This window comes from Rhinolophus sinicus, chromosome 12 (genome assembly GCF_057876585.1).
Source record: "Rhinolophus sinicus isolate RSI-liver-muscle chromosome 12, RSI-T2T, whole genome shotgun sequence".
In the NCBI taxonomy this organism is placed as follows: Eukaryota; Metazoa; Chordata; class Mammalia; order Chiroptera; family Rhinolophidae; genus Rhinolophus; species Rhinolophus sinicus.
The window spans coordinates 23,186,964-23,212,070 of NC_142512.1; the positions used below are offsets into that span (position 1 = coordinate 23,186,964).

General features: G+C 35.3%; 1 protein-coding gene across 11 annotated transcripts in view; it reads left to right on the forward strand.

Annotated features, from left to right (window-relative positions):
• RHOT1 (ras homolog family member T1) overlaps positions 1-24,267 on the forward strand; it is a 54,282-nt gene extending 30,015 nt beyond the window's left edge. For 3 of the 11 annotated variants that reach the window (XM_088802060.1, XM_088802062.1, XM_088802063.1), the window contains exons 11-22: positions 285-405; positions 2,523-2,607; positions 2,979-3,124; positions 4,100-4,200; positions 5,615-5,745; positions 6,420-6,503; positions 8,516-8,635; positions 9,631-9,833; positions 10,847-10,942; positions 12,646-12,768; positions 21,542-21,685; positions 23,150-24,267. In XM_088802060.1, coding sequence (XP_088658186.1) covers positions 285-405; positions 2,523-2,607; positions 2,979-3,124; positions 4,100-4,200; positions 5,615-5,745; positions 6,420-6,503; positions 8,516-8,635; positions 9,631-9,833; positions 10,847-10,942; positions 12,646-12,768; positions 21,542-21,685; positions 23,150-23,267 — 1,472 coding nt within the window. In that variant the 3' untranslated portion in view covers positions 23,268-24,267. Of the gene's footprint in view, positions 1-284; positions 406-2,522; positions 2,608-2,978; positions 3,125-4,099; positions 4,201-5,614; positions 5,746-6,419; positions 6,504-8,515; positions 8,636-9,630; positions 9,834-10,846; positions 10,943-12,645; positions 12,769-14,284; positions 21,686-23,149 lie in introns of those variants that run through there. The other 8 variants (XM_088802065.1, XM_088802064.1, XM_088802061.1 and 5 more) reach the window with 8 other exon arrangements.
• The last annotated feature ends 840 nt before the right edge of the window (positions 24,268-25,107 follow it).

Sequence of the window (25,107 nt, forward strand, 5' to 3'; positions counted from 1 at the left end):
ACATGACTGTGAATGTTGGTGTATTCCTTGGGATGTGTTTTGGTCCTTTCATCCTCCAGTGCCATCTCTTGCTGACCTGGGTGTATATGGAAAATGATTCTGAAATCAGCTCAGTTTTTATTGAGACACTGTGAATTTGGTTTTAATTTCATCTTCAATATGCAAAACTAGTATGCATATGTTCATGAATGTAGCTCTTGCCATTATGTGTTACATGCTTTTCTCCCAGGTGACTCTGTACCCTTTTTCACATCAACTGTATTTACTAATTTATTTTGTTTCAGGTTTTCTTTTTTTACACACACTTTTTATCCAGAGAGGGAGACACGAAACTACTTGGACTGTGCTTCGGCGATTTGGTTATGATGATGATCTGGATTTGACACCTGAATATTTATTCCCTTTGTATGTACCTTTTGGCTTTCTAGTTGATTTCACTTGCCAAGTATTTTAAAATTTTGTTTGGCACATAGGTAGGCTTTGGGGTAATCAGGAATAATTTAGATTTATAGAGAGGTTTATAGCAGGGTTTCTCAACCCTCGGCACTATTGACATTTTGAACCGGATAATTCTTTGTTGTGGAGTCTGTCCCAAGCAGTATCTGATGTTTAGCACATCCTTAGATGCCAGGAATACTTCCTCCCCCAGTTGTGACAACCAAAAAGGTCTAGCGTCTCTAGAAATTGCCATATGTTCCCTCAGGAGCTAAATCATCCCCAATTGAAACTCACTGATTTATATAGCATGGTTCAAACTTTTCCTTTTCCTCTTGTGGAGAATACAAGTTTTTGTGTGTTTTTTTATTCATTTTACTTGAGAAAGGAAATAAAAGATGCTAAACAAACTTGTTTTGGGAGTGAAGATATGAGAAATATATTGGTTAGCATTTCTCTTCTCTTTTCATTAGTCCTTCTCTTCCGTAAGGTATATAGCCTGTTCTTAGCTCGGGATAAAATAAGTATTTTTCCTCAAAAACCTATCTATTTGTGGTTATTTTGTAAGTCTTGTTTGTTACCCTGAAACAGAAGACTGCCTTACTTTAGGACGCCTCTCCTGTAACCCAGGGAAGTGACTTCCCAAAATCTGGCCTTTGAGGCTTCAGCCTTTCTTCTTCATTTTTTCAGTGGCAAGTAATCTTCATGCTGTCTTTCTTTTTATTTTAGCGTAGCACACCTAGCTAGCTATGTAAGGGTTCAGAAAGATTTTGTTGTTCCCTCCTTCCCCATCACTGAGGAAGCAAAGTTCTTTCTGGTTGGATTCCTGGTCCATTAATTAGTTCTAAGTTGAAACCTCTCTTATCAAAGTTATTAAATCTTGGCTCAAGTAATTTTCTACATTTTTCGATAAATGTATGTTGAATGAATGAATTTCTCCCAGGACCTTTTCACCGAATTTTCTTTTCTGTGCCATTTATGTGGGTAGATAAATTCTACAGGAGGTTGCTTATTGCTTTCTTAAGTATGACAGTGAGGAAACTGTATCTCTTACGGCTTTGTGGCTTACACTAATATCTCTCTCAATTTCTTTATGCTCTCTGCCTTGGATTTTCTGCAGAACAGCCCCTGAGAGCCACCACTTGAATCTTTCTAGCTGTCTTATTAAACTCTCTGCCTCTGTCCTTCACGCTGCTGCTCGATTAATAGCTGTATAAATACACATGTGGCCATGTCACTTCCCTTCAAGACAGGATAAAGCCCAAGCTTCTTAACATGGGACACAAGGCCATTCGTGATCTGCTCTGCTCATGCTCACCCCCTGCCTTCATTCTAGAAGTAAATACGAAACTATTTATAGCCCACCAATCAGATGTTGTTTACTACTCCAGGCTTTTGCCCATGTAATTTCCCTCTCTCTTTCCCTCTCCCCCCAAGCAAATGAAGGCCTCTTCTTGAAATCCCAGTTCAGGTGACAGACCCCAGGCCAGAGATACTCCCTTTCCTGTGAGCATCCTTATCTGACTCCTACTCAGCACTTGTCTCATCCTGTGGAGACAGTGAGATTATCTGTTTCTAGTACATCTCCCCCTGGAATACGGTTTCGTAGAGGTAGGGAGCCTGTCTGGTTTTTGTGTCCTTACTACATAGCTCAGTACATTTGATAAATGTTTATCGAACTGAATTTAGAGTAGGTCAGAAAGGTCAGATCTGGCAGAAATAACATCTCTTCACGTCATGTTCAACTCCTTACAATGTTGACAGACTTATGACTTATAATTGGTTTATATAGGAAGAACCAGCCCATTACAGTTTAACCAGCATTATAAAATTTTTATTTTCAACCTGGCCTTCAGATATTTAAGAAAACTTGACATGTCAACTCAAAATGAGCATCATTATGACTCTTGAGGATTACCATGTCACTCTAGTGACTTTCCTTGGGAAAGCCTTAATGGCTCCAGCAAACATTTTGTAAATGGTGTTATCCTACAAAAAGACTTGTTCCAGTTTTATATTCATTTCTTAAATTAAATTTTAATATTTGATTAATGATTTGTTTTACTCTTAAATTTTTTCATCAATAGGCTAAAAATACCTCCTGATTGCACTACTGAATTAAATCATCATGCGTATTTGTTTCTCCAGAGCACCTTTGACAAGCATGATTTGGTAAGCTTTTAGCTACAGTTTTCCACGATATATGATAAAATATTTTTCTGTGAATGATTTAACGCTCTTCCCTTAGCTATGGGGTGTTCACATCGCATAGCCAAAAATTGCTCAAACTCTCTTTAATTAAACCTGCAAAAGCTTTTTTATTTATTACTTTTATTTCCTTAAGATGAAAAAGTCTAATTTCTGATAAATTCTTGCATAGGTTTTCTTGTATACGTGTAAGGAATTTTCTTGATAAAATGTAAAATGTCTTTTCATGTGTTAGGTTTTAGAAGCACAGCTTTACTAGTCTAGGGAATTTTTGTGTTTGGCAATTACTGTCATAGATCTATAAACATTATGTATACTTCCTTGTGTATCTTCAGGACAGAGACTGTGCTTTGTCACCTGATGAGCTTAAAGATTTGTTTAAAGTTTTTCCTTACATACCTTGGGGGCCAGATGTGAATAACACAATTTGTACAAATGAAAGAGGCTGGATAACCTACCAGGGATTCCTTTCCCAGTGGACGTGAGTATAGAGCTCACTTGTTTTCCTCTAGAGTTTCCGCTAGTTTCAAATTACGGTGCATTACATTCATCATTTTGTAAGTTTTCCAAATCCTAAGAAGTGCTCCAGTCATAGTAAGCAGGATTTATAGTGCTGCTGCTGTCTCTGTGATGAACTTGAGATGTTCAATAAATGTATCAGGAAGGGATGTGTTTGCTTTTGGATGATGTACAGGGAAACTAGTAATGAGTCTTACATCAAAAGTGAACTAAATTTTAATACTTTTTTGATTAAGGGAATTGGAACCATCATTGCTATTACACAATTCTTGCATCTTCAGAATATAGGGAGAGCATATTTTACTTGACACTAAAGACTTAGTATTTTGGGTTTGTTTTTAATGCACTCTTAGTGAGAGTTTGTTTACAGTCTGGGTACAGCATAGTTGACACTGTACCTAGAGTACGAAGGAAATGCTCTGGGCGTGTCTGAGGACATAATTGCTTTAGTCATGGTGAAACTAACTTTCTTAACATCAGAATCTATTCTTTTTTTCAAATCAAAAAAGGCTAACTAATATCAAGTATTTTTCAGTTATTTTTGCTCCTTTCACAAATCTCTTCAGGTTTAATTATCATACAGTTCTCAACTAGCCAACATTTGTAGTATACTATGTAACTTGGGAAGTAGATGATATAAAAAAATCCCTGCTCTAGATTTTACCGGCAGCTCACTTCTCATCTGTGTGGCCTTATTCTCTCTGGGCCGGTGGAATAGATACAGGAATCCCCCACATCTTGCATTTTCCTTCCTTATTCTCTTCCTTAAGAATAGCAGCATAGAAAAACCATAGTATTTTGGGCACATGGAAAATTACAGCAGCCTGTCAACACTTATCTGTGTCTGGTGGTAAAATTATTTGAGCGGTTGAAATTTTTTTTTTCTATAAATGTTCGTTGAGGAACTTCTCACATTTTAAACTCTTCCATGTCCTAGGCTCACGACCTATTTAGATGTACAGCGATGCCTGGAGTATTTGGGCTACTTAGGCTATTCAATATTGACTGAACAAGAGTCTCAAGCTTCAGCCATTACAGGTAAGTGTCTGAATACTAATTAGTAAAAAGAAATTAGAAAAATTTGTTAAGATTGCAGTTTCATATGTAAAATGTATGAAAATAAACATATCTTCCTTCACTAGTCTTCCATGTCTACTTTCTTTTTCACCCTGTGATTTGTTTTCCCTGTGATTTGGTGATTTCTTTTGAGTTGAGATGCTTTATTTTATTGTTTATTAAAAGAGAAAGAGTAAAGGTTTTACTTCTGGTTTACTTGTGAGGTTACTCCATGATGAAAATCAAGGAGGGCTATCCCATTGAAAGTATAGTTTGTCCTGTGTTTTCATTTTCTTTAAACATTAAAAACAATGCCTGTTAACACATAACCCTAATATTGAATTAAGTATGTCTCCCGACTTTTTTACCTTTTCCATATTAGTAAATCTTTCCCAGATCTGGTGATTCTTGTCAAGCAATGTGCTCCATTTATAGAAAACCCATAGGTATGGAAATAACAAATTAGGGAACTGATATTTCAAGGGTTTCTTATATCCTAATTGGTGGGGGAAATGCCATATCTTACAGGAAGCCCCAGCACAAGAAGACAGCCAATCTGAAATTGAGAAAGCAAGTGCCCTTTAAGTACTGAACCATTTAGACAGTATTTAATTCAACATCAAAGAGTAAGGAATTCATTGCTAGCCAGCATGAGGACCTTTCACTCAACAAAATATTATGGGTATCTTTCTATATTAATAAGTATACTTTTATATATCTTTAATGTTAAATAATGTATCATCATGTGGATATTCTATAACTTATTTATCCCATAATTATTGTGTTTTTTATCATTTTCAGTTTTTTGCCTCTAGTGAGCTTTGTTGCAGTTGAATCTTTGGGGCAATAGCTTAAGGTCTCTTTACCTCAGGAAGAGATGCCCCATTGCTCTGCTGAGATAGCTTTGTTTTCTGGCTTGCCTCTTTTACAGATTTACATTTGAAAAGCCAATACCCCCACAGTACATATGCCTTTACCATTTATAGATCCAGGATAATGCAGATTTGATGGAGCATCTTTTAGTTTATAACTCAGTAATTTATCACAGAAAAAAATAGATGGGATATAATGTTGGCTACAATCATTGCAATTTTCATTCATTTTTAGGATATCATTTTTGTATGGAAATTATTCATTTTGTGATGAAATAAATATCATTTGTTTACTAGAAGTTCACTTCACAGCCAACTTTCAGAAATGATTTTTTTCTATTAAGTGAGTCCTTTCTGTATTATATTTAGTTCTTTATTTCATATACAGCTTGACTATTGTACAGTATGTTTATTGATTAAACACTTCATAAAAGTGATAAATAGCAGTACCCTATCTTGCAGAAGGAGAAATGGAGGCTCAGTGACTCTAAGTAGTATATAATTAGTTTTTTTTTTCTTTTTAGTAACAAGAGATAAAAAGATAGACCTTCAGAAAAAACAGACTCAAAGAAATGTGTTCAGATGTAATGTAATTGGGATGAAAAACTGTGGGAAAAGTGGAGTTCTTCAGGCTCTTCTTGGAAGAAACTTAATGGTGAGAGTTCTCAGAAAACAGAACTTTATCCAACAAATTTTTATAGTCACAGGTTCACATAATTTTTTATAGCCGTTAACCGTTTTACATGATTACTGGAACTTAGTGACTTATGTATATTAGTAAAATGCAATCTCAAGTGTAACAATAATCCTATTTAACTGACTTGATCTTTGTTTTATTGATGACAGCTATAATTTGTCCTGTTTTTAAACCAGGGTTTAGATGGAGATTAAATGAATACACATGTGAAAGCCCTAACATAGTGTTTGGCATGAGGTAAATGTATAGGCAGTACTTTGAATTGAATATTAAAATCTGAGTACTGCCTTGAGTAAGGAGATAGACGTATTTCTTGGATGAGTCTCCTATTGGGTGAAATTATAGGATAATGAGAATTGCCAGCAGGTGGCTCTGGAATACAGTTTCAATAAAATAGTGTTTCAGCTACTGCTTTCACTTTGTGCAGAGCAAATGCATCTTTTGTCTTAGACCTTAAGAACTAAGGAACGTAAAATCAATATCCTCTTTGTACTGATCAATAATACATAGTGTAGGGAAGAATGCCCTTTTATTTATGACATACCCACACATGTACGCAGAGAATATGTATTGATGACAACAAGTTACTGTGATTTCTTACTGTAAATATTGGGATTTTTGGTTATTTTCAGAGGCAAAAGAAAATTCGTGATGATCATAAATCCTACTATGCCATTAACACTGTTTATGTATATGGACAAGAGAAATACTTGTTGGTAAGAAATTCTCTGGCGTATAAAGATTATTAATTATTAGGTATATTTTTTTAAAGACTCTTTGAAAATATAATTGGGTTCAATTTAATGGCTGTATGTAGAGCTTTTGTGTGATCCTCCCCTCTGGTTTATTCATTGGAATTAATGTTAATTCCCTTGACATGTGTAGCTATTACATGGGTGTAGTTATAAGTGAAAATTCATCTATTTGTATGCTTAATGGTATGTTATTCCACAATAAGAAAATTTAAAAAAAAAGTTAACTTCTTACTCTTTTTTTACTTTTATTTAAAAAAAATATGCCCTCTACAGTTAATTAGAAATAATACGAAAATCTTAGTGGTAGTGTCTATAATCTGAATTGGGTTTTATCTATAGGTTGGTGCAAAAGTAATTGCGGTTTTCGCAGTTCTTTTTTGAGTTTTTTTTAATAAATTTTATTGGGGAATATTGGGGAACAGTGTGTTTCTCCAAGGCCCAACAGCTCCAACTAGTTGTCCTTCAGTCTAGTTGTGGAGGGCACAGCTCAGCTCCAAGTTCAGTCACCATTTTCAATCTTTAATTGCAGGGGGCACAGCCCACCATTTCATGGAGGGAATTGAGCTGGCAACCTTGTGGTTGAGAGCTCGCACTCTAACCAACTGAGCCATCCGGCCGCCCCTCCAGAAGCTCAGCGGCAGCTCATTGTCTTCAATCTAGTAGCAGGGGTACAGCCCACCGGCCCATGTGGGAATCGAACCAGCAACCCTGTTGTTCAGAGCTCACACTCTAACCAGCTGAACCATCTGGCAGACCCTGCAGTTATTTTTAACCTTTTAAACCACAGTTACTTTTGTACCAACCTAATATTTATCATGGAGGGGTATAGTTAACAAATGTGTTAGCCTAAGAAATGAATGAAAGAAGGGTATGACTGAAAAGATACTATGAAATGCCGTAGAAAGAGATTATACGCTCTCCTTCCATCCAGTTTGGTTTCAGTATGAACCCTGTTGCACCATTGATGAGCTATGTGACCTCAGGCAAGTGGCTTACTCTCTCTAAGCCTAAGTTTCTTATTAAGTTAGCTAATATGACATGCTCCTAACAAATGATAGGTAATAGAAAAAGTTTATTCCCTCTCTTTTTTTTTTGGAAATAGTTTATTCTACCAAACAAATGATCACATTGAATTTTATGCATATTTTGCTCTTTATGATAAAAGTTCCTTGTCAGATTCTTATTACACTTTATCTTCTTTTCCTGTAAGTATAGTTCTACTTACTGTGTACCCAGTAAATATTGCTTACTGTTAGTTATCCTGTTTTTATTCTTACACTATCTTTCTAAATAGGTATCTTTCATGTCTGAATAGTCATGCTATAATAGTGTTTTATTTGGAATATATTGAGTCACTTCTGCCTCTACACTTACCCTTTCTTCTCAACAAAGATGCACTGTCTTACATAACTCAGTGCTGAATTTTACTCTTGTTAGATCATTGTCATATCATAGATAGGATATTTCTTTAGAAATTTTATAGTAAACATGGAAAAAGTGTAGGCAGTAAAGCAAAACAAAATGACCTTAGTAAAAAGAGTTCTTTGCTTTGTGTTTTTGATTGGTGGGGAGAAAAGGTAGTGTGGTAGGAAGAAAATAGACTTGGAATCATATCTGAGTTCAAATTTTGGTCTAACGACTTTTTAGATGTGTTATGTTAGGCAGTTGACATAATTTCTTTAGCCTGTCATCTTATCTATAGAATATAGAGAATGCAGGTGAAGGGCCTGCGTGGCACACTTTAATCACTCATTAAACGTTAGCTTCTGTAGAACCTTAGTCACCATTTGTAATCCACAAAATCCGAAGCTACTTGTTTATCCATATTTCCCACTTCTATAAATGGTCTGAGAAACTATGCTTAACTACTATTTCTAATTAGGAAGTTAAGTGGAGCAAGTAATAAAATATCATGACTTTATACATCAATATTATGATACTTATATGTCTTACTATCTTTTTCTTTTTACAAGTTGCATGATATCTCAGAGTCGGAATTTCTAACTGAGGCTGAGATCATTTGTGATGTTGTGTGCCTGGTGTATGATGTCAGTAACCCCAAATCCTTTGAGTACTGTGCCAGGATTTTTAAGGTTTGTTGGTCTATAACTAAGTTTAACTTTGTATATAGCTTAATGGAATTGTAATTGTAATTATAAAGTGTTCTAACCAGGGAAATGTAAGAAAATCATTTGTGGACCTTTTTAAAAATATATACGTCTGTGTCCTGTCCCTAAAAGTTTTGGTTTCATCCTGAGGTGGTAAAGTCCCAGACATGTATATTTTTTAAAACATTTTTTTCCCCATACATGACTCTGATGTGCAGAGTTAAGGTTAAGAACCTCTGTACTAATGGAAGATCTTTGTGGCTGTGAGGAATGCGCAATGGATTACATATTGCCAGTTACACCAAGAATAGTAATAGTCAGAGCAAGGAGAAAACCCAGAGGCTTGAATTATCAGTCACTTTAAGATGATCAATGAGATTCAGTAGGAGTAAAAACTATGTACAAAGGAATTTATTCTAGCATTGTTTTTAATAGCAAAAAACAGGAAATAATTCAAATATGTAACAATAGGAGGATGGTTTACCAAATGAGGATAAAATAATCCAGTGGACTATCAGGCAGCCATTAAAAAAAACAGTTTTGAATTCTGAAAACATGGAAGACTCAGTATTATATTTTTAAGTGTTTATGTCCAGCATGACTGCCACTATAGAAATATATCAATGCACATGCTTAAGCTCTAGAGGTAATATAAAAAAATGAAAATAGTGTGCTTTAGATAGAAGAATTTAGGTGGATTTCTTTTTATTTCAAAATGTTGTGTCTTTTTAATACATTCTTTTTAATTGTAGTGAATCTGAAGAAGCGTTAGAGGCTTATATTGTTACCAGAAAAGTGGCCCTGGTCTTCCACTGAGACTGGACCACTGGACCACTGCCAATGTTTGCCTCTTAGTTTACTTACTCTTTGAAACTATTGATGCTTTGCCTATCCAGAGAAAATTTTTAGTGCACGTGTAATTAAATGGAGTAATTGTTGAACTTGTCATCAGATTCTTACTTCATTTTTTTATTCCATAGCAACACTTTATGGACAGCAGAATACCTTGCTTAATCATAGCTGCAAAGTCAGACCTGCATGAAGTTAAACAAGAATATAGTATTTCACCTACTGATTTCTGCAGGAAACACAAAATGCCTCCACCACAAGCCTTCACTTGCAATACTGCTGATGCACCCAGTAAAGATATCTTTGTTAAATTGACAACAATGGCCATGTACCCGTAAGTACTTGCTCCGCCATCATTTTCACGTTGCATGGTTCATAGCATGCATGCCATTGTTGGCCGCGAGGCTGCAGTCTTTGTCACACAGAAGTTGTTCAGCAACAGAAAGAGACTTTGTAATGAGAAGGTACAAATTTGAGTAAATGCAAGTTTGGTGTGGGTGCCATGATGAAATTATATAAACAGTACTTCTGACAGTATTTCTGTGTTTTAGAGCAGGCTGTAATTATCTTAGTAGGATAGTACAGGAAAACTCAGCCCCCACCCAGCATAAAGTCTTACTGCAATAAAATGCGGTTGGCACATGTTGCTTTATGCTTATAAGGCATTTCCATATGGACAAAAAGTTTATATTTTTCCTTTGATTAAGTAACAGCGTATGTGAAGGATTCTAAAATCTTTTATGAATTTATGTTTGAATTATGGGTATGTGTCTTTTTTAAGTGCTGTGAAAAGTAGTTATAATTGGAATTCCTGTTATATAAATGTTTTACATTGTGTTATGAGCCACAAGTTTTATGTACATTTATTGTATACCTATACGTGCATATGCACAAGCACATAACTGGTCACCTTCATAGTTCACTAACTGCCTTAAGATTGCATGGCTCTTAATGGCATTCTCCTCAGGTACTGTGTTTGTATAGATTCTGTTTTGCAACAAGCAAGTTTTCAGGCAGTGCGTTTCTCAGGACTTTACAGTTTATTCTATTAATGATTATGTTATTCTCTGAAATTTTCTTATGAAAACTACAGTACAAAATAGAGTAATTAAATGTTGCTGTAAACTAAGATTTTTCGGAAAGGTGTTCATTTGTTATGGAGTTTTCAAGTCAGAGTTATCTTTACTGCTGTTCCATTAACCAATACTTTTTTTTTTTAAACGCAGTAAGTAAACTGTTGAAATTCTGTTAGTATTGGAAAACAAGTCCTTCCTATTCCTATAAGATAAGCACAACCTTATTTATGTTTTACCTTTGCTTTAAAACTCTCATGTATGTTATCTACAGAGAGGATCATTACAGAGACAGCCTCACCCGAGACATGGGCAACACTGATAGGATAGAGAATTTGAGAAAAATCTGGGTGTTTCTAAAAACTGCTTTGTAAGTTACTTTTTCTTTATGGCTTCTATGGGATTGTGTTGGCATTTTCTTACAGATGAGCAAATCTCCTTTTTTGCCACAATTAGCATTGAGTAATTATCCAGAAACGCACTGCTTGGTCAGCCTTACTGCCTATCTGTATACTATGGTGTCTATTTTTTTTTTTTTTTTACTGTGTAGATGTGCTATTTTAATCTTGTAAGTAACTGCAACTGTGTTTTCAGATCTGCATCTTTAAAACGTCTTACTGCAGTGTGTGTGTGTGTGTGTGTGTGTGTGCGCGTGCACGCGCGTGTGCGTATGCGTGTGTGTATATGATAAATGTACATACTTGGATACTTGTTTATATGGTTAATAGCAAACTCCTTCTCATGAAGCATCTCCCTGTTGCTAAGCATACTTTGCATCCCTCCTTTTTGGTGGGTGGAGCCTGTGTATGTTGAAAAGTCAGATTCATTTATAAAATAACAGATGGATTCCAGTATGACAGCTGGCAGTGACTTAGTAGCAGTGACATGTTTATCATCACAAGTCAAGTTTTAAAAAGGAATGTCTTGAGCCCATAAGAGTTTTTTAAAAAAAATTAATTCTTCTCTTTCTTCATGTTGGGAATTAGGCATTATTGGGATGCTGCTAACCTCCACCGCCATGCCACCGTGTGCTGTGGTCCCATCAGATCTCTCAAGCTAAGCCAAGTCAGAATGGGCCAGTCCTTTGACTGAGAAGCCTCTAAAAAAACATGTTCAGGTGTTACAGGAAGTGATGGCATTGCTTCATCAGGTGGCGCTCTTCTGAGTGGGTTCTGCGCCAGTGCCTCTTAGGGCCGGTGTGATGGCTTTGTCTGGCTGAGTGGCTCTGACCACGGAGCAGTCATTGGAGACCCCCTACTTTGGTTGTTAGGATGGAGGTGAAACGGGTTGCCCCATGTGCCTGTGCCAACTAGTGCAACTCCACTCAACCAGAAAGGAGTCAGAAAGCCTCCCTAAATTTCATGTCTAATACCAATTGGATCCATTGTTGATTTTTACATCCTTACCCAGAGTTTCATACTGTCATACTTAGCTGCTGTGTTTTAGTAGCAGATGAAATTAACACTATATTTTGTTCAAGTGGAAATTTATGAAGCACTTTGGTTTCCTTTGGGAGCCAGGGTGCTTGATAATTTAAAGACGATGTTGTTCATATCACCTCAGGGTTGAATATACTCGTCTTTTGACTCTTTTGTGTATTTGTCACTCTCCTCCTTCCTGGTTTTCAGGCATGTGTGTATGCTGAGGGAGGAGGAAAAGAAGGAAGAGGAGGGAATGGTTATTTAAATGTTAGCAAACTTTGTCCTTTTGGTGGGTGCTACAGCTTCCTCAGTTTTTCTTTTTATTAATTTAGATGAGGGTGCCATCTATTGCTGTGCATATTCATTCCACTAAAACTCTTGTAATAATAATTCCATCCCCCCCTCCAAAAAAAAGCAAAAGTGTTAGGTAATTGTCCTTAGATTTTCTATAGGGAGGGAGGAGGGAGCTGTGGCTGTTTATTATATTTTTGGTATATGTGGAATTCTGCACAACTTCAGCATGGCCCCACACTATCCTTTTCCTTAGTGTTGCTTATGCCTAAATCTATTTTTATTTTAAGTCGGCACACCCTGACTTGTGCCATATTTGTAAGTAAGAACTCAACTCCTGTCCTTCTGTGTGTTTTTGCAGCCATGCCCGGTTACGCTGTATGTGCACCTGCAACAGGTGTACATTTTGCATCTGTCAGAACTTCCTCAACTCAGACTTGCTGCAATCTGTAAAGAACAAAATCTTCACTGCAGTTCTTAACAGGTTCTTAACTTTATTTACTGGGTACCAGGCATTCTGTTAAAATACAAAAGAAAAAAAGTGGATAAGTATTTATTATATAGATACTCAACTACAAAGACAAGAAGCCTATTGATGCCCAACTAACTTCCACCAAAATTCTCACTGTGGTGACAAGGTTTAGATTTAGAATCATCCTTAATAATGTCTTTAAGTTAATAGATACATTTAGGGAACTATAAGATGTTAGATTTTTTTTTCATTAAGGAAGTTAAAATATCTTTCATATTAGAGGATATGTTTAAGGAGATTAAAATCTTTTGGTTGAGAGTTGTAGAAATAGATTAGGACATTCATAGTAAGGAAAAGACACGATCCCAGCTATTAAACTGTATTTAACTTACATTCAAATAATACAGCTTATTAAAACCATACTAATGTGAACAATATCTTGGGTTTGAAAAGTTCTCTATTATAAGTACCTGGAATGTTTATTTGAAAGAACATGGTTTCTGGAAATGAGGATAATAACCAACTTTAAGGATTCAAAGGAATGTGGAAAAGAAAAAAAAAGATCCATAGCACTAGTTTTTCAGGTCTTTATAATTGAGCTCCAAACATGAAGTATGCTTAGAAAGTAATATGCTTTTAAAAGAGAAAGAAAAACAACAACAAAAAAAGAGGCTATTTACATTCCCTCAAAGCAGTGAACTTAGAAGGTTATATTTTTATTCTGGTCATGCTACCTTTGTTCACATTGATATTTTGTGAGCATTGAAGAGCCTATGTAATATTAATTTGTATCCAGTGTCAAATTTTTATGTGTCTAAGGCGAAATAGGTTTTTGAAATCATTCAAACGTCATTGGGAACTGGGCTTGATTAAGACAGATGATCAAGCTAAACAGATTTTGGTTAGAACTGGGTCAGTTACTTGGTTTACCACTGGGCTCTCACTGCGGGCGAGGCTCTGCCTGTAACCACATAAGGAGGATAGTTTGCGTCTACCAGCAGTGTAGTAGGTGTGGCTATGAAACAGTGAGGATATATCTTGTGTGAGTCGGAAACTGACTTTGAAAGCCTTTTAAAGGAGTTGTGGTGATGTTTTGGGTACTAGCAGCTCTGGTGTAAGAATGCAGCCATCTCAGGTGACTACTTTGAAGGGATCACCACACTCCTTTGGTGGTAAAGGTCTGCCTCTGTCCTTTGAATGGCATCCTATAAAGTAGTAACAGACAGATTCTCTCATGACGACTGAGAACGTGCAGGCTAGTTCAAACCGAACAATATTCAGGAGTTCTGATGTTGGAAATAGTCGAGTTGGAAGAGATTCTAGAATTCATGCGGACTAACCTCTCCTTCCTGCAAGCCTTCCTGAGAGAGTGCTACTTACCTGCTGAATGCTTTCCTCATTGGAGAGGGGTTTTGCTTTTTATTTATTTATTTTTGTCTGAAATGATTTCCCTATAACTTTCTTTCCTTTAGTTTTAGTTCTGCCCTTTAGAACAACATTCAACTATTCTACTCCCTCTTTAACATAGCAATCCTTCAGACATTTGAAGACGGCCATCATGTCTCCCCGAATTTTCTCTTCTCCAGGTAGAACATCCCCATTTCTTTCAGCCTTTTCTTAAATTAGGTGATTTAGTGACCTCATCATTCCTGATCATTCCTCACCTCAAGCCCCTTAGGTTTTCAGAGTACCTCTTAACAGGTGCCACTGAAAATGGAGAACACTGCTCCAGGTGTGGTCTGACTTGTCCAGAACGGTGGGCAGTCCTGTTCCACAGTTAGGACAGCACCTGTCTACTGCACAGATTAACTTTTTGGCAGCCTCATCTCACTGTTGATATATATTAATCTTGGGGTTAACTGAAATCAGATTTTTTTTTACATGAAATGCTATTGAGGCAGTGTCTTTTCCTCTCTAATTGTGTATTTGCCATTTTTAGTTGGCTCTTTGAGTCTAAATGCAGATACGTATGTATCTCTATTAAATGTCATATTCTTTTTGATCCATTTGTTCTAGCTCAGTCATTTCAAACATTATTTTTGTCATTTGTCCCATTATATATCTCTCTCAGCATTGTGTTATTTGCAAATTTGGTGGATATGTCTTCTTTATCTTTCAAGTTGTTGATAAAAAATAATATTGGATGCGCAGAGATTGAAGAGAGAGAGCTAAAGCAAGCAAGCCCTATAACGTTCCATTAGAGAACTGTTTTCCCAATGACACAGGTTCAGAGTTCTTGGGGGAAAGATTACTCGGTCAATTAAAAATATTTTATTATCCAGTCCATATTTTTATCTTATTATCTTATGAGAGATTTCATAGAGGGCTTTTTTGAAATCAGTATATAATTTCTACCACAGTCCTCTTATTTACCAATGTAGTAATTTTATCTCAATAGGAAGTGACATCTATTTGGCGTCTTATGCTTGGTGAACTCGCTTTGGCACCTACTAATTGCTGATCACAGACCATCTATTTTATTTATTCTAGAAGCTCTTGATTGTCCAGAATTGCAGATTCATTGTCTGCATCTTTATGACAATTTTATTCTTAGATTGGTTTAGTTCAGCTTCCAAATGAAATAGGTGGGGTGTGCATTATTGGATGAGCTTGCTCATAGTATATTACTCTGTGCAGTGATCCTTGAAGAGAACTCAGTGCCTTTTGTCGCATCTGTTTATAAACTAGAAGGAATTTAATGATAATGTCAAGGTACATCACTGACATCTGATAATCAAGAATGGGAGGAATGAAAAAGGTGAGGAGGGAAACCAGTGTACCTTTCAAAGAACTCCTTCCTTGACCCCTGGTAGTATTTCAATAATTTATTTGATAGGAGTACAGTGAAAATTTAAAAGTTGTATATTGAAGTTTTGTAATAGTTGACAGAGGGATATAGATAAGACAGGTGGGGGTGGAGGCCCAAACCTTAAGTGCCTGCAGGGTCTGGATGGATAATGTAAATGAATGAGGTGGCTCAGGGTAAGAAATAAGAGAAGTGGGGACTGTGACGGGTCCTGTTTAAACGAGGCAGCCACAACTCATCTCTGGCCACTTGGTTGTTGTACAGGCCGGGTGTCACCAGGTCTTTTGATTCTGTCAGATTAGACATTTCCTGATATTTAAATAATAAAAATTAAATTTTAAAATTTAAAAGTACTAATCAGAACAAACAAGGCATGATTATAGACCACCAGTTTGCCAGCTTAGTCTGACGCTACGGCTTAGAGTTGTAGGCACACACACAAAAGTACACCTAAGGAAGGAAAGTGTCGCTTAACCTCCCCACCCTCCATCTTACTCCTTCCTCATGAAAAATTACAAGGAAAAGACACAAGGTGATAGGGTGAGAATGGAATCACCTTACCCTAGTATTTCTCAGGTTTTGGCAACCTTTGGCGGTTGGCCATCATTGGTTTGCCATGCTAGATATACTTGTATCTCAATGCTACATAAGCAGAAAAAGGATTGATTGATTGAGTACAAATCATTTTAGAATTTTTCACTGTAATTCAGTAGGGAGGATTCTCACTCAACACTAAGTCTTAAATCTTTGGTTTTAGAAATCCACCATGCCTAGTGTTTGATTTAGAAATGTAAAAGAGCAGTTTTAAAATTTTCATTTAAGCAAAAAGTTTCATTAAATGTCTGCAAAGAAATTGATAGACAAATATTGGTCCATGCACGTTGGTCTCAAATGAGTGCGTTGGTTAATGTGCTTATAAAACATTTGGTCACTGAAATGGAAATTACTTCCAGAGATAATACATGTTTGAGGCCACATTCTCCCTTTTATCTCATCCCCACCTCTTTATTTATTTAAATACTTAATTAAGTACCTGCTTTAGGTAGGATCCTGCTGTGAGCTGGGGCAGAATATGAAGATGAAGAAGATAAGGACCTGTCTTTAAGTACCGTGCTAAATATCATGTTGTTAAAAATGTTTTTTTTTTAAACTTGGGTTACATTTTCAGTGACCTTAGTGTCATACTAAAAAAGGAAGTGCTATAACCTAATCATGAGATGATTTATGCCTATAATTAATTTTTATTTAGGCAGTAATAGATTCATTTCTGAGTGTCCATTTTTTCCCTAGCTATGTGTCTTTGATCAGAAAAGATTGTCCCTTTTATGGAGCTTATATACTGGCAGTACACATTTTAAGTAGAAAGTAGTAATAAATGTTTTTCTTTCCAATTTAATTAAATATATATTGATTTCAACATGTGAGAGAAGTGGTAAACTATGTATCTGGCATGTGACTTTGTTGTTTGGTAATTATAAGGTCACCCTTCAGATCTGGATAGGTTTATGTTTTTCTTTAGAATAATATATGAATAACTGGAATTATTTTAATTTAAATACATTTGCAAGATGATTAACATGTGGTCAGATGATTTTAATCTTTGGTAATGCTTTCATTTCAAATAGTGTAAATCACGTTAGTGGGGAAAAATATCCTTTGATTATAGTTTAATTTTTAAGTACCTTTTAATCTGAAAGTATTAAAATGATTATATAAGAGTGAACTTGATTGTTGGTTTCAACTACCCAGGCTTTTAGTTTAAGTATTTATTATTTTGACTTCAGAACGCTCCTGCTTTGCATAAATGAAGATGTTACTATACTGTACTGTGCTGTGAACTTTATTTTGTCCGTTGCTTTAAGTGTTCATTTTCATTTGTTTGTCTGGAACACTTAGTCATTTTTTTTTTTAACTCCTCTCAGTTCCTTTCCCAGCTAGTTTTCTGTGTATAACCCACTCCTCCTAACCTGTAATTCAATCAAAATTATTTATTTTACAATTTATTATTTTGGTGGGATTTTCTTTGATGCATATTTTGATTTTAGGATTTCTTGTAACCCATTTTATTATTTGCATTAGCCATATAAATTGTTCGTGTTACTTCTTAAATTTGGTAGCAGCATTTTACTTGAGCAACCAAGTGCATAGCTTACACTGAGTATTTACAAGAGACCCAAAGGTATGACAGACAGTCATCGTACCTGTTGTATTTTTTAATGTATTTTTGAAATTGGATATATGTGACATTTATTTTAAGCCATTCGTTAATGACTTCATTTGCCCATATGCTTTAATAATCACCCAAGGTCCTCTTTTACGTAATTTAAAATCATGTTAACATAAGAGACCTTTTTTTGAAGAAAGGATTTTATCATCGTCGTATCAAAATGAACTGCCTTTTCATAAGATTGCTTTATGAAGAGGACAGGGTCCTAGAAATCTCAAATGTTACAGAGATTCTGTTGGGAAAGTAAGAGTTCTTAGGGTATTATGTTATAGTAAAATATTGTACCCAGCCAAGTCCATCCTGTGTTTCAGTTCCGCATGAAACTTCTATGTTCCCTTGTATGAAGGTCCTTACAAAGCTTTTCTGTGAATTTGGATACAAAGTCATATGTTTAAAATTAAACAGGAGTTTGTGTTACAGAGTCTCATTAAGTAAGCTGCTGCTGCTTATAATTTAAAATAGTTTTGCTGTTTCATTAAACTCCAAGGCGGAGTTCGCCTATTCTGATCTTTAAGTATCAGTAGTTAACATGTAGATATTATGTTTCCCATGGAGTATTTCCCATGTATCTATGATCATCTAAATTTTGATTCTTATACTTGGTAAAGCATTTTTTGACATTGATGCACACCTACCTCCTATTCAAAGTATGTTGTTATTGAGGCATGCTCAGTTAACTAAGCTTTCTATGATTTTTATGTTGCAGTTCATCTTTGCTGGACACTATATTTTGATTCCTTAATCTATTTTGAGAAATATCATAAAAATATTTCATGCCTACTAGAAGTTCAATTAGGAAAATTGTCATTATTAAGATTAGTAGTAGTAGTAATGGCATTTTTATTAGAAATAAATATTAAAAAATAATTCACCAGGCAGAAGCATTGGGAGAAATAAAAACAGGGATGTTTAGGATTCTTTAAAAAAAAAAAAAAAAAAAAAGAGTTATTTAAAAACAAAACTATAGTTTTGGTGACCTCATTACAGTTTTCAACTTGAGATGTGTAATTGCAAACAGTAAAAAGCTATATACGAAATCTGTGAACCCTAGTAACTTTAGGTTATATAGGCTGTTCAGACTTTTGGGGTTTGCAATATAGTTTTCATACCCCAGATATAAAGTCCTGTGACACATTATAAAAAACAATATTAAAAATACCCTACTTGGGAATAGCTAGAATGGGTTGAATGCCATTAAGCCCCTTAGGATTTGAACATTTTATGTTTCTAAATATTGCAATTGATAACATTCCCTTTATTTATTGTTGGTTAAATACATTGAACCAATAAAGATTTTAGGTCATGTTCTATTCTTCATAAACTGCAGCATTAAACAAAAGCATCTTGTATGCCTTCTTCAAGGCATTCTGTGCAAAGGTTCATAGGAATTTTGGCCACTCTGGTATACGCCTTGTGTGACTGTTCAAAGATAATTCTTAATTTAGCTCTTCATTGCTTGAATTTTGAAACATTTCCTCTGTCTGCCTTAGTAAGTATCAGCCTTAATAATACCAAAGTCCAAGCACGTTGGTTGGCTGCCACACCTGTGTCAAGAAGTGCCTGTCGTCTCATCGATATATGGGCCCTCAGCCCTTCTAAGAAAGAAAGCCAGCATCCAAAACACAAGAATTTTCTACCTAAGAACTTGAAAGCTCTGACAAGCTTCAAATGATTAATCAAAGTTACATTCCAACATTTAGTCATTATTTCTTATGTTCTCAAAAGAGATACTTCTGAACTAAATTATCTTATTCCACATAGAGTAGGAAAATGCAGTGATTCTGGTATATCAACAGATTTTTTTTTTAAAGAACCCTTTACACACACACACTTGCATTTTTATTTTTAACCCTGTAATATTCCTTTTGGGGAAATCTAGCTTAAGAAAACTGTCCTAAATATAGAGAAAAATCTTATGTAGAAAGATATTCATTACTTTAGTTATAGTCACCAGTAAATGGTAATAGACCAATAGGAGAATGGAATATAATACAGATATTTAAAGTGATGTTTCTATAATTTATGGAAAAGTCATTACATAATAGTAAGTTTTTAAAAGGATATAAAATTAAGTAAATTACATACATTGTGTTTATAGCTATGTAAGAAATATATAGAAAAAATTCTAAAAGAAAATACCTCAAATTTTAATTAATTGCTTTAGGTGATGGGATTCTGGGTGATTTTTTTTCTTCCTACTTTTGCACATACCTTATAATGAACATATATTACCTTTTTAATACTAAAAAAAAAAACGAAGAAGAAAGAAAAAGTATGCGGTAAGATATTATAATGTATTCTAAAATGATGTTTTATGTGAGTCAGTTTGGAAGAATTATACTTTTGAATTGTGGAAGAATTATTTTTGCTTGAATTTAGAAGTGAACTGGGAAGCAGCTTTATGAAACTGTTACTCTGCTTCTACTTGAGACCAAAAATGACAAACTTGACTCAGTTCTTAATACTTACAGAATACAGTTAAGATTGCACTATTCTCTATTCAGGTGTTGTCAGTTAGCTAAGCAATGACAAATGTGCCTTCCATTATAAATGCTTTCTCCTTTATACATAGAGCCTGGTTAACGCAGCCTTTAAATGTACCTGGTAAAGGCATAAAGTAGTTCTCAAAGTAGCTTTCTTATGTGTAGAAGTTTAGTTTTCCATGTCTGAAAGCACCTGAAACAACTACTACAACATTGATAGAATCATTGAAATATATTTAATGAGTTAATAGTTGCCTTGAGTTTTTAACTAGCTATGTCTTGAGCACATATCTATATTGTTTGTCACATATAAATAGGAACAGCTTTCAGTCCATCATGTTACATGTTTTGCCTATTGAAAGCTATACTGTAGCTTGGGAAAAATAATAATTAGTATCTTGAAATATAAGAGAAAACTAAGCCATAAAGTCAGTCAGAATATATTATTTTGTGAATGGTAATACTTTCTTAAAATACAACAAAGGGAGCTAGCTATGTGCAGCAGATTCCATACTTGAATATTTATGAGAAATTATTTTGACTGATTTCAATGTGATTACCGTTAACTTTAGTCCTAACCACTTTCTTTCCTTAAGTTAGAAAATCAATGAAAAAAATTTTTAGAAAAATCCTCCATCAGTGAAAATGCATGAAAAACTCAGAGACCAAAACTTGAAGCAAAAGCTCTAATGCACTTTTAGCCTGTGTTCTCACTTTAAATTCTGTACATCTTTGTTAACTTGGAGTCTTGGAGTTGTAAACTTTGAAATTCTCATCATAGGTCCATGACAGTCCATGAGTTTGGGATGTTGGACTCAATTTTTCACAGATGTATTTTGTAGTTTTTGGTAGTCTGAAATTAGGAGCGCCTGTAAACTTCATGACTAACAGTTGTTAGCCTCATTTTGAATGAATACTTAAGGTCACCACATATTGTCAGGTACTGCTTAGGGTATTGGTTTCAAGGGTTTCTCCTAGTGTTTTGGACATACCCAGGCCAGCCTCTGAGGGCTATATAGAGAATGTACATGACAGCCTTCGGTTTCCTTGCATAGCAGTCGAGTGTTTTAAAGAATACATAGAGATAGATTTCAAGTTTGGCAATTTGCTATAGAATACATTTATTTTAAATATAACAAGCATGGGATGCATCCTATAGGGTGGCAACTCAATTTCTGTGTAGGATGTTTAATGGAGAGATGTTATTTTCAGTCCCCTTCTTTTGTGAGCTCTGCTGTGAACCGCAAATTGTGTGCATGTGTGTACAAGGTTAAGAGCCCGGGTAGCAGAGTGGGGCGCCCTGCTGTTAGCAGACGACGAAGGCAGCGTCACTCACCAGGTGCACGCGGTCAGCATGGTGGAAGAGTCCATCTTCATGGGGTCATCTCATGGTCCACTTTTTCTTGAAGCCAGGTAACATTCCCCACGACCAGTAGGTTGGCCTTGTTGGAGTTTTTCCACCTGGAAAAACTAAAACCTAAGTATTCTCTTTCCTAACTTAAAACAATAAAACATTGGCTGTTGAAAGAACTAACTCGCAAGGTAGAATGAACCTGCGTTAGCACTGTACTTTGGGAAATTGGGAAATAAAAATTATGGAGGGAGTGACTTTTTTTTTTCTTTTTTTCTTTTTTTCTTTTTTTAGTAGACACTGGGGAGGATGAAAAATGGGAGTGCTGTGTGTGGTTTTGCTGTGGTGATAAGCATGGAGCAGTCTGGCTTGTTCAAGACTTGTTTCTAGGGATGTACAGATTGCGTTTTGTGATAACTAATCTGATTGTTCACTATTTGACTATTACTGAGGCAAAATAGTTTTGTACAATTTATATTTTTGGCTCTTAATTCTTTTGCATATGTCAGTGTCTTGGATTTTTTTTTTTAATGATGTCTGACTTTTGCTTCAAATCTGTTTGTTATCTTAGTTGTAAAATCACCTAAACTAGACAGTCACTCTAAGCTCTTAGTTCTGTAAGTTTTCTACATCACCTCAATTGTGTTCACTTAACTAAAATTTCAGTGACACTTGAATAATATCTTCCCAATCTTTGCTTTAGAGCTTTATCCTCTTCGCTTAAGCTGTCATACTTGAGACTCTTGAGGGTGCTTAGTAGTGGTATTAACTGAGCATGCTCACAAACTCCGTTGGTGGTACAGGCTGTCCCTGTGCTTGTCATGCACAGTATTGCTTTTTTTTTATGTCATTTACCTTTCAGTCCATCATGTTACATTATGTCCTTTAGTTGGTGCCATTGTCACTGCCTGTCTAATACCAGGATTTGTTTATTTTTTGTTTTTGTTTTACTTTCTTTAATCAGCAGTAACCAAATTAATACAAACTGGAACATCTTCCCTACTCCCTTTGGTAAATTTTTATGGGGATCAGTGTTTCCAAAGTTGACTTTAAGCATTACTCTTAGAAAAGTATTGTCACTTGTCGCTTAACTGCTTACAAGATAGCTTTCAGTTCTTGGGGACTTGAGATTGCACTTTTAAGTTCCATGAAATTGGCTCTCAAAATTGTGAGATCTCAGTCTTACCTCTCATTTTGAAGGACCATGGTGGTATGAAAAAGTGGTAGGTTGATTTGTCTAAGTTCTCCATTTCCCATGTGATGAAAGTATATAAAATTTTACATGTTGTTTACTCCCAAATAGTAGCTAATTGTAAAGACATTTGTTTTTATTAATGTCTACACATTATAAGATGATTATCTAAGCAGTGTACATGTGGCTATATTGATGAATGGTTTTGGTAAGCATTACTGTATGCAATTAGCCTGACAAGTGTGCTAATACTTCCCTAAAAGTAGACTGTTAATATGACTGGTATTTTCATACTAATCGTGTTTTAAACATTAATTATATTTTCTGACTACAGGCACGTGACACAAGCTGACCTCAAGAGCTCCACGTTTTGGCTTCGAGCAAGTTTTGGTGCTACTGTTTTTGCAGTTTTGGGTTTTGCTATGTACAAAGCATTATTGAAACAACGATGATTAAAAAAAAAAAAATACTGGCCCCTACCAAAAACAAATACTTTTATGTACATTCTGAATGCTTTAAATTCTGCTAGAAATATTGACATATTTATACATGCAGAGTTACTTTATTAATATTTATAATTCATGCATAAGAGTATTTTAATGATAGTTATAACTGCAGTATTGGCTAGCATATGGAAAGAAACAGCTTAACAGCCAAACTAAAATGGCTAAATTCCAGAGGCTAAAAGGGAATATTTTGTAAATAGTGTACATATTCAGGCACGATATGGTCTCCCAAATCTAGAAATGATGTTTCTAGTCATTTCCACATGGTATTGTTAGTGATCTCAGTTGGCTCACTGTCCTAGGTTTAAGTCAGCTCACAGATTCTATTTACTCACGGATCACTTATTTATTTCACATTTACTCAGAATGACTTGAGGGTTCTTGAAGTACACGAGGCACAATTTGCCATTTCTCTCCATTTGAAAAAAAAATAAAAAAATGAGTCATCGTCCGCTTACCAACACATCTTTCTTTCAGTCACTTAGGGCAAGCCAGCCTTGAAGCCATCATGCAGTCTAGAAAATTGTACAGCTGAGTATGAGGTTCTCCTTTAAAAGGAAGGAGTAAGCCAAAAGCAATTAGCAGAGGTGTTACCTATGTGATTATGTTGCTTCCTTTGTCAGTATGTTGAATTTTATAGCCCTTTCAATCAAATGAGAGAAAAGATTTGTATATTATCAATGTTTTTAGTTTAAATAAACAGTCACCATTACTACTACTGAATTTCCTCCCAAAGTGTAAAACATTCTATAATGGCTTTGTCTATTATAGTACATTACGGTAGCTGCATGTGTCATGAAGTGTTCTATATCTGGCTAGGATAATCTAGAAACAGCACTTTTTTAAATGGTAAAATAAATCTAATGAATATAAACTCATGATAAACCTATTTTTTCCATCATCGACCTTTTCAAGTATTTAAATAAATAACCACTGTGTACTGTGATCTTGAGTTTTTTGTCTTACAAAGTAAATATTTCTGTACGCTTGAGTGAAATCCTGTGGTTTCTATCTTTCTTACCTTGAAAATTATTTTTTATATAAAAAGATAATACTCATTAGGAAAGAAGACAAGTATGACTTGTACGTATAAGAGGAAATCTATTCTTAGAAAAGACCAATTGTTTTCCCCTACAACTACCTAATGTGGTTTCTGCTCTGATTTATATGTTCATTTTCTCTTTCAACATGTACTCTTCCCGCTTTGCTATTCTGAGGAATGTTTTCTCATGAGATCATACTTCTTGAACAGCTAGTAACAGCATAACTTACTAGCTATAAGCTTGTAAAATATGTGCCATATTTACTTGCATACTTCCCTGTGTCCCTCTCCCCCTTATTTTTATTCTAACTTTGAAAAAAAAGGAAAATTAAACAAAAATCTGGTGACTCCTAATTTTCATTATTTTCTGAGAGATTCCCATTTACCAAATAAATTTGTCAGTTACACAGCTTCCAAAGACAGTTACTTCTTTCCTTCCAGGTTCTTCCCTATTCAGACTAAAATATCATTTTAAATGAATATTCCTTATAGATTGTTGTGTTTGTGAGAAACAGGAAAGAAGGTAGTTTGTCAAGAGGTGAAAAGTGTTGTGTTTGTATAGTTTTTTCTCTTAATCTTTTTATTTGAAGCTTACGTGTCTGATACACAGAAGACAGATCTACAGTTGCCCTATGTCTCACCAGCTCTTGACATGTCTCCCTCTCTAAGCCTAAAGCCTTCCTCCTCTCCTGTCAGTCTAGGCGGGGGGGGGGGGGGGGGGGGGGGGGGGGGGGGGGGATTGCA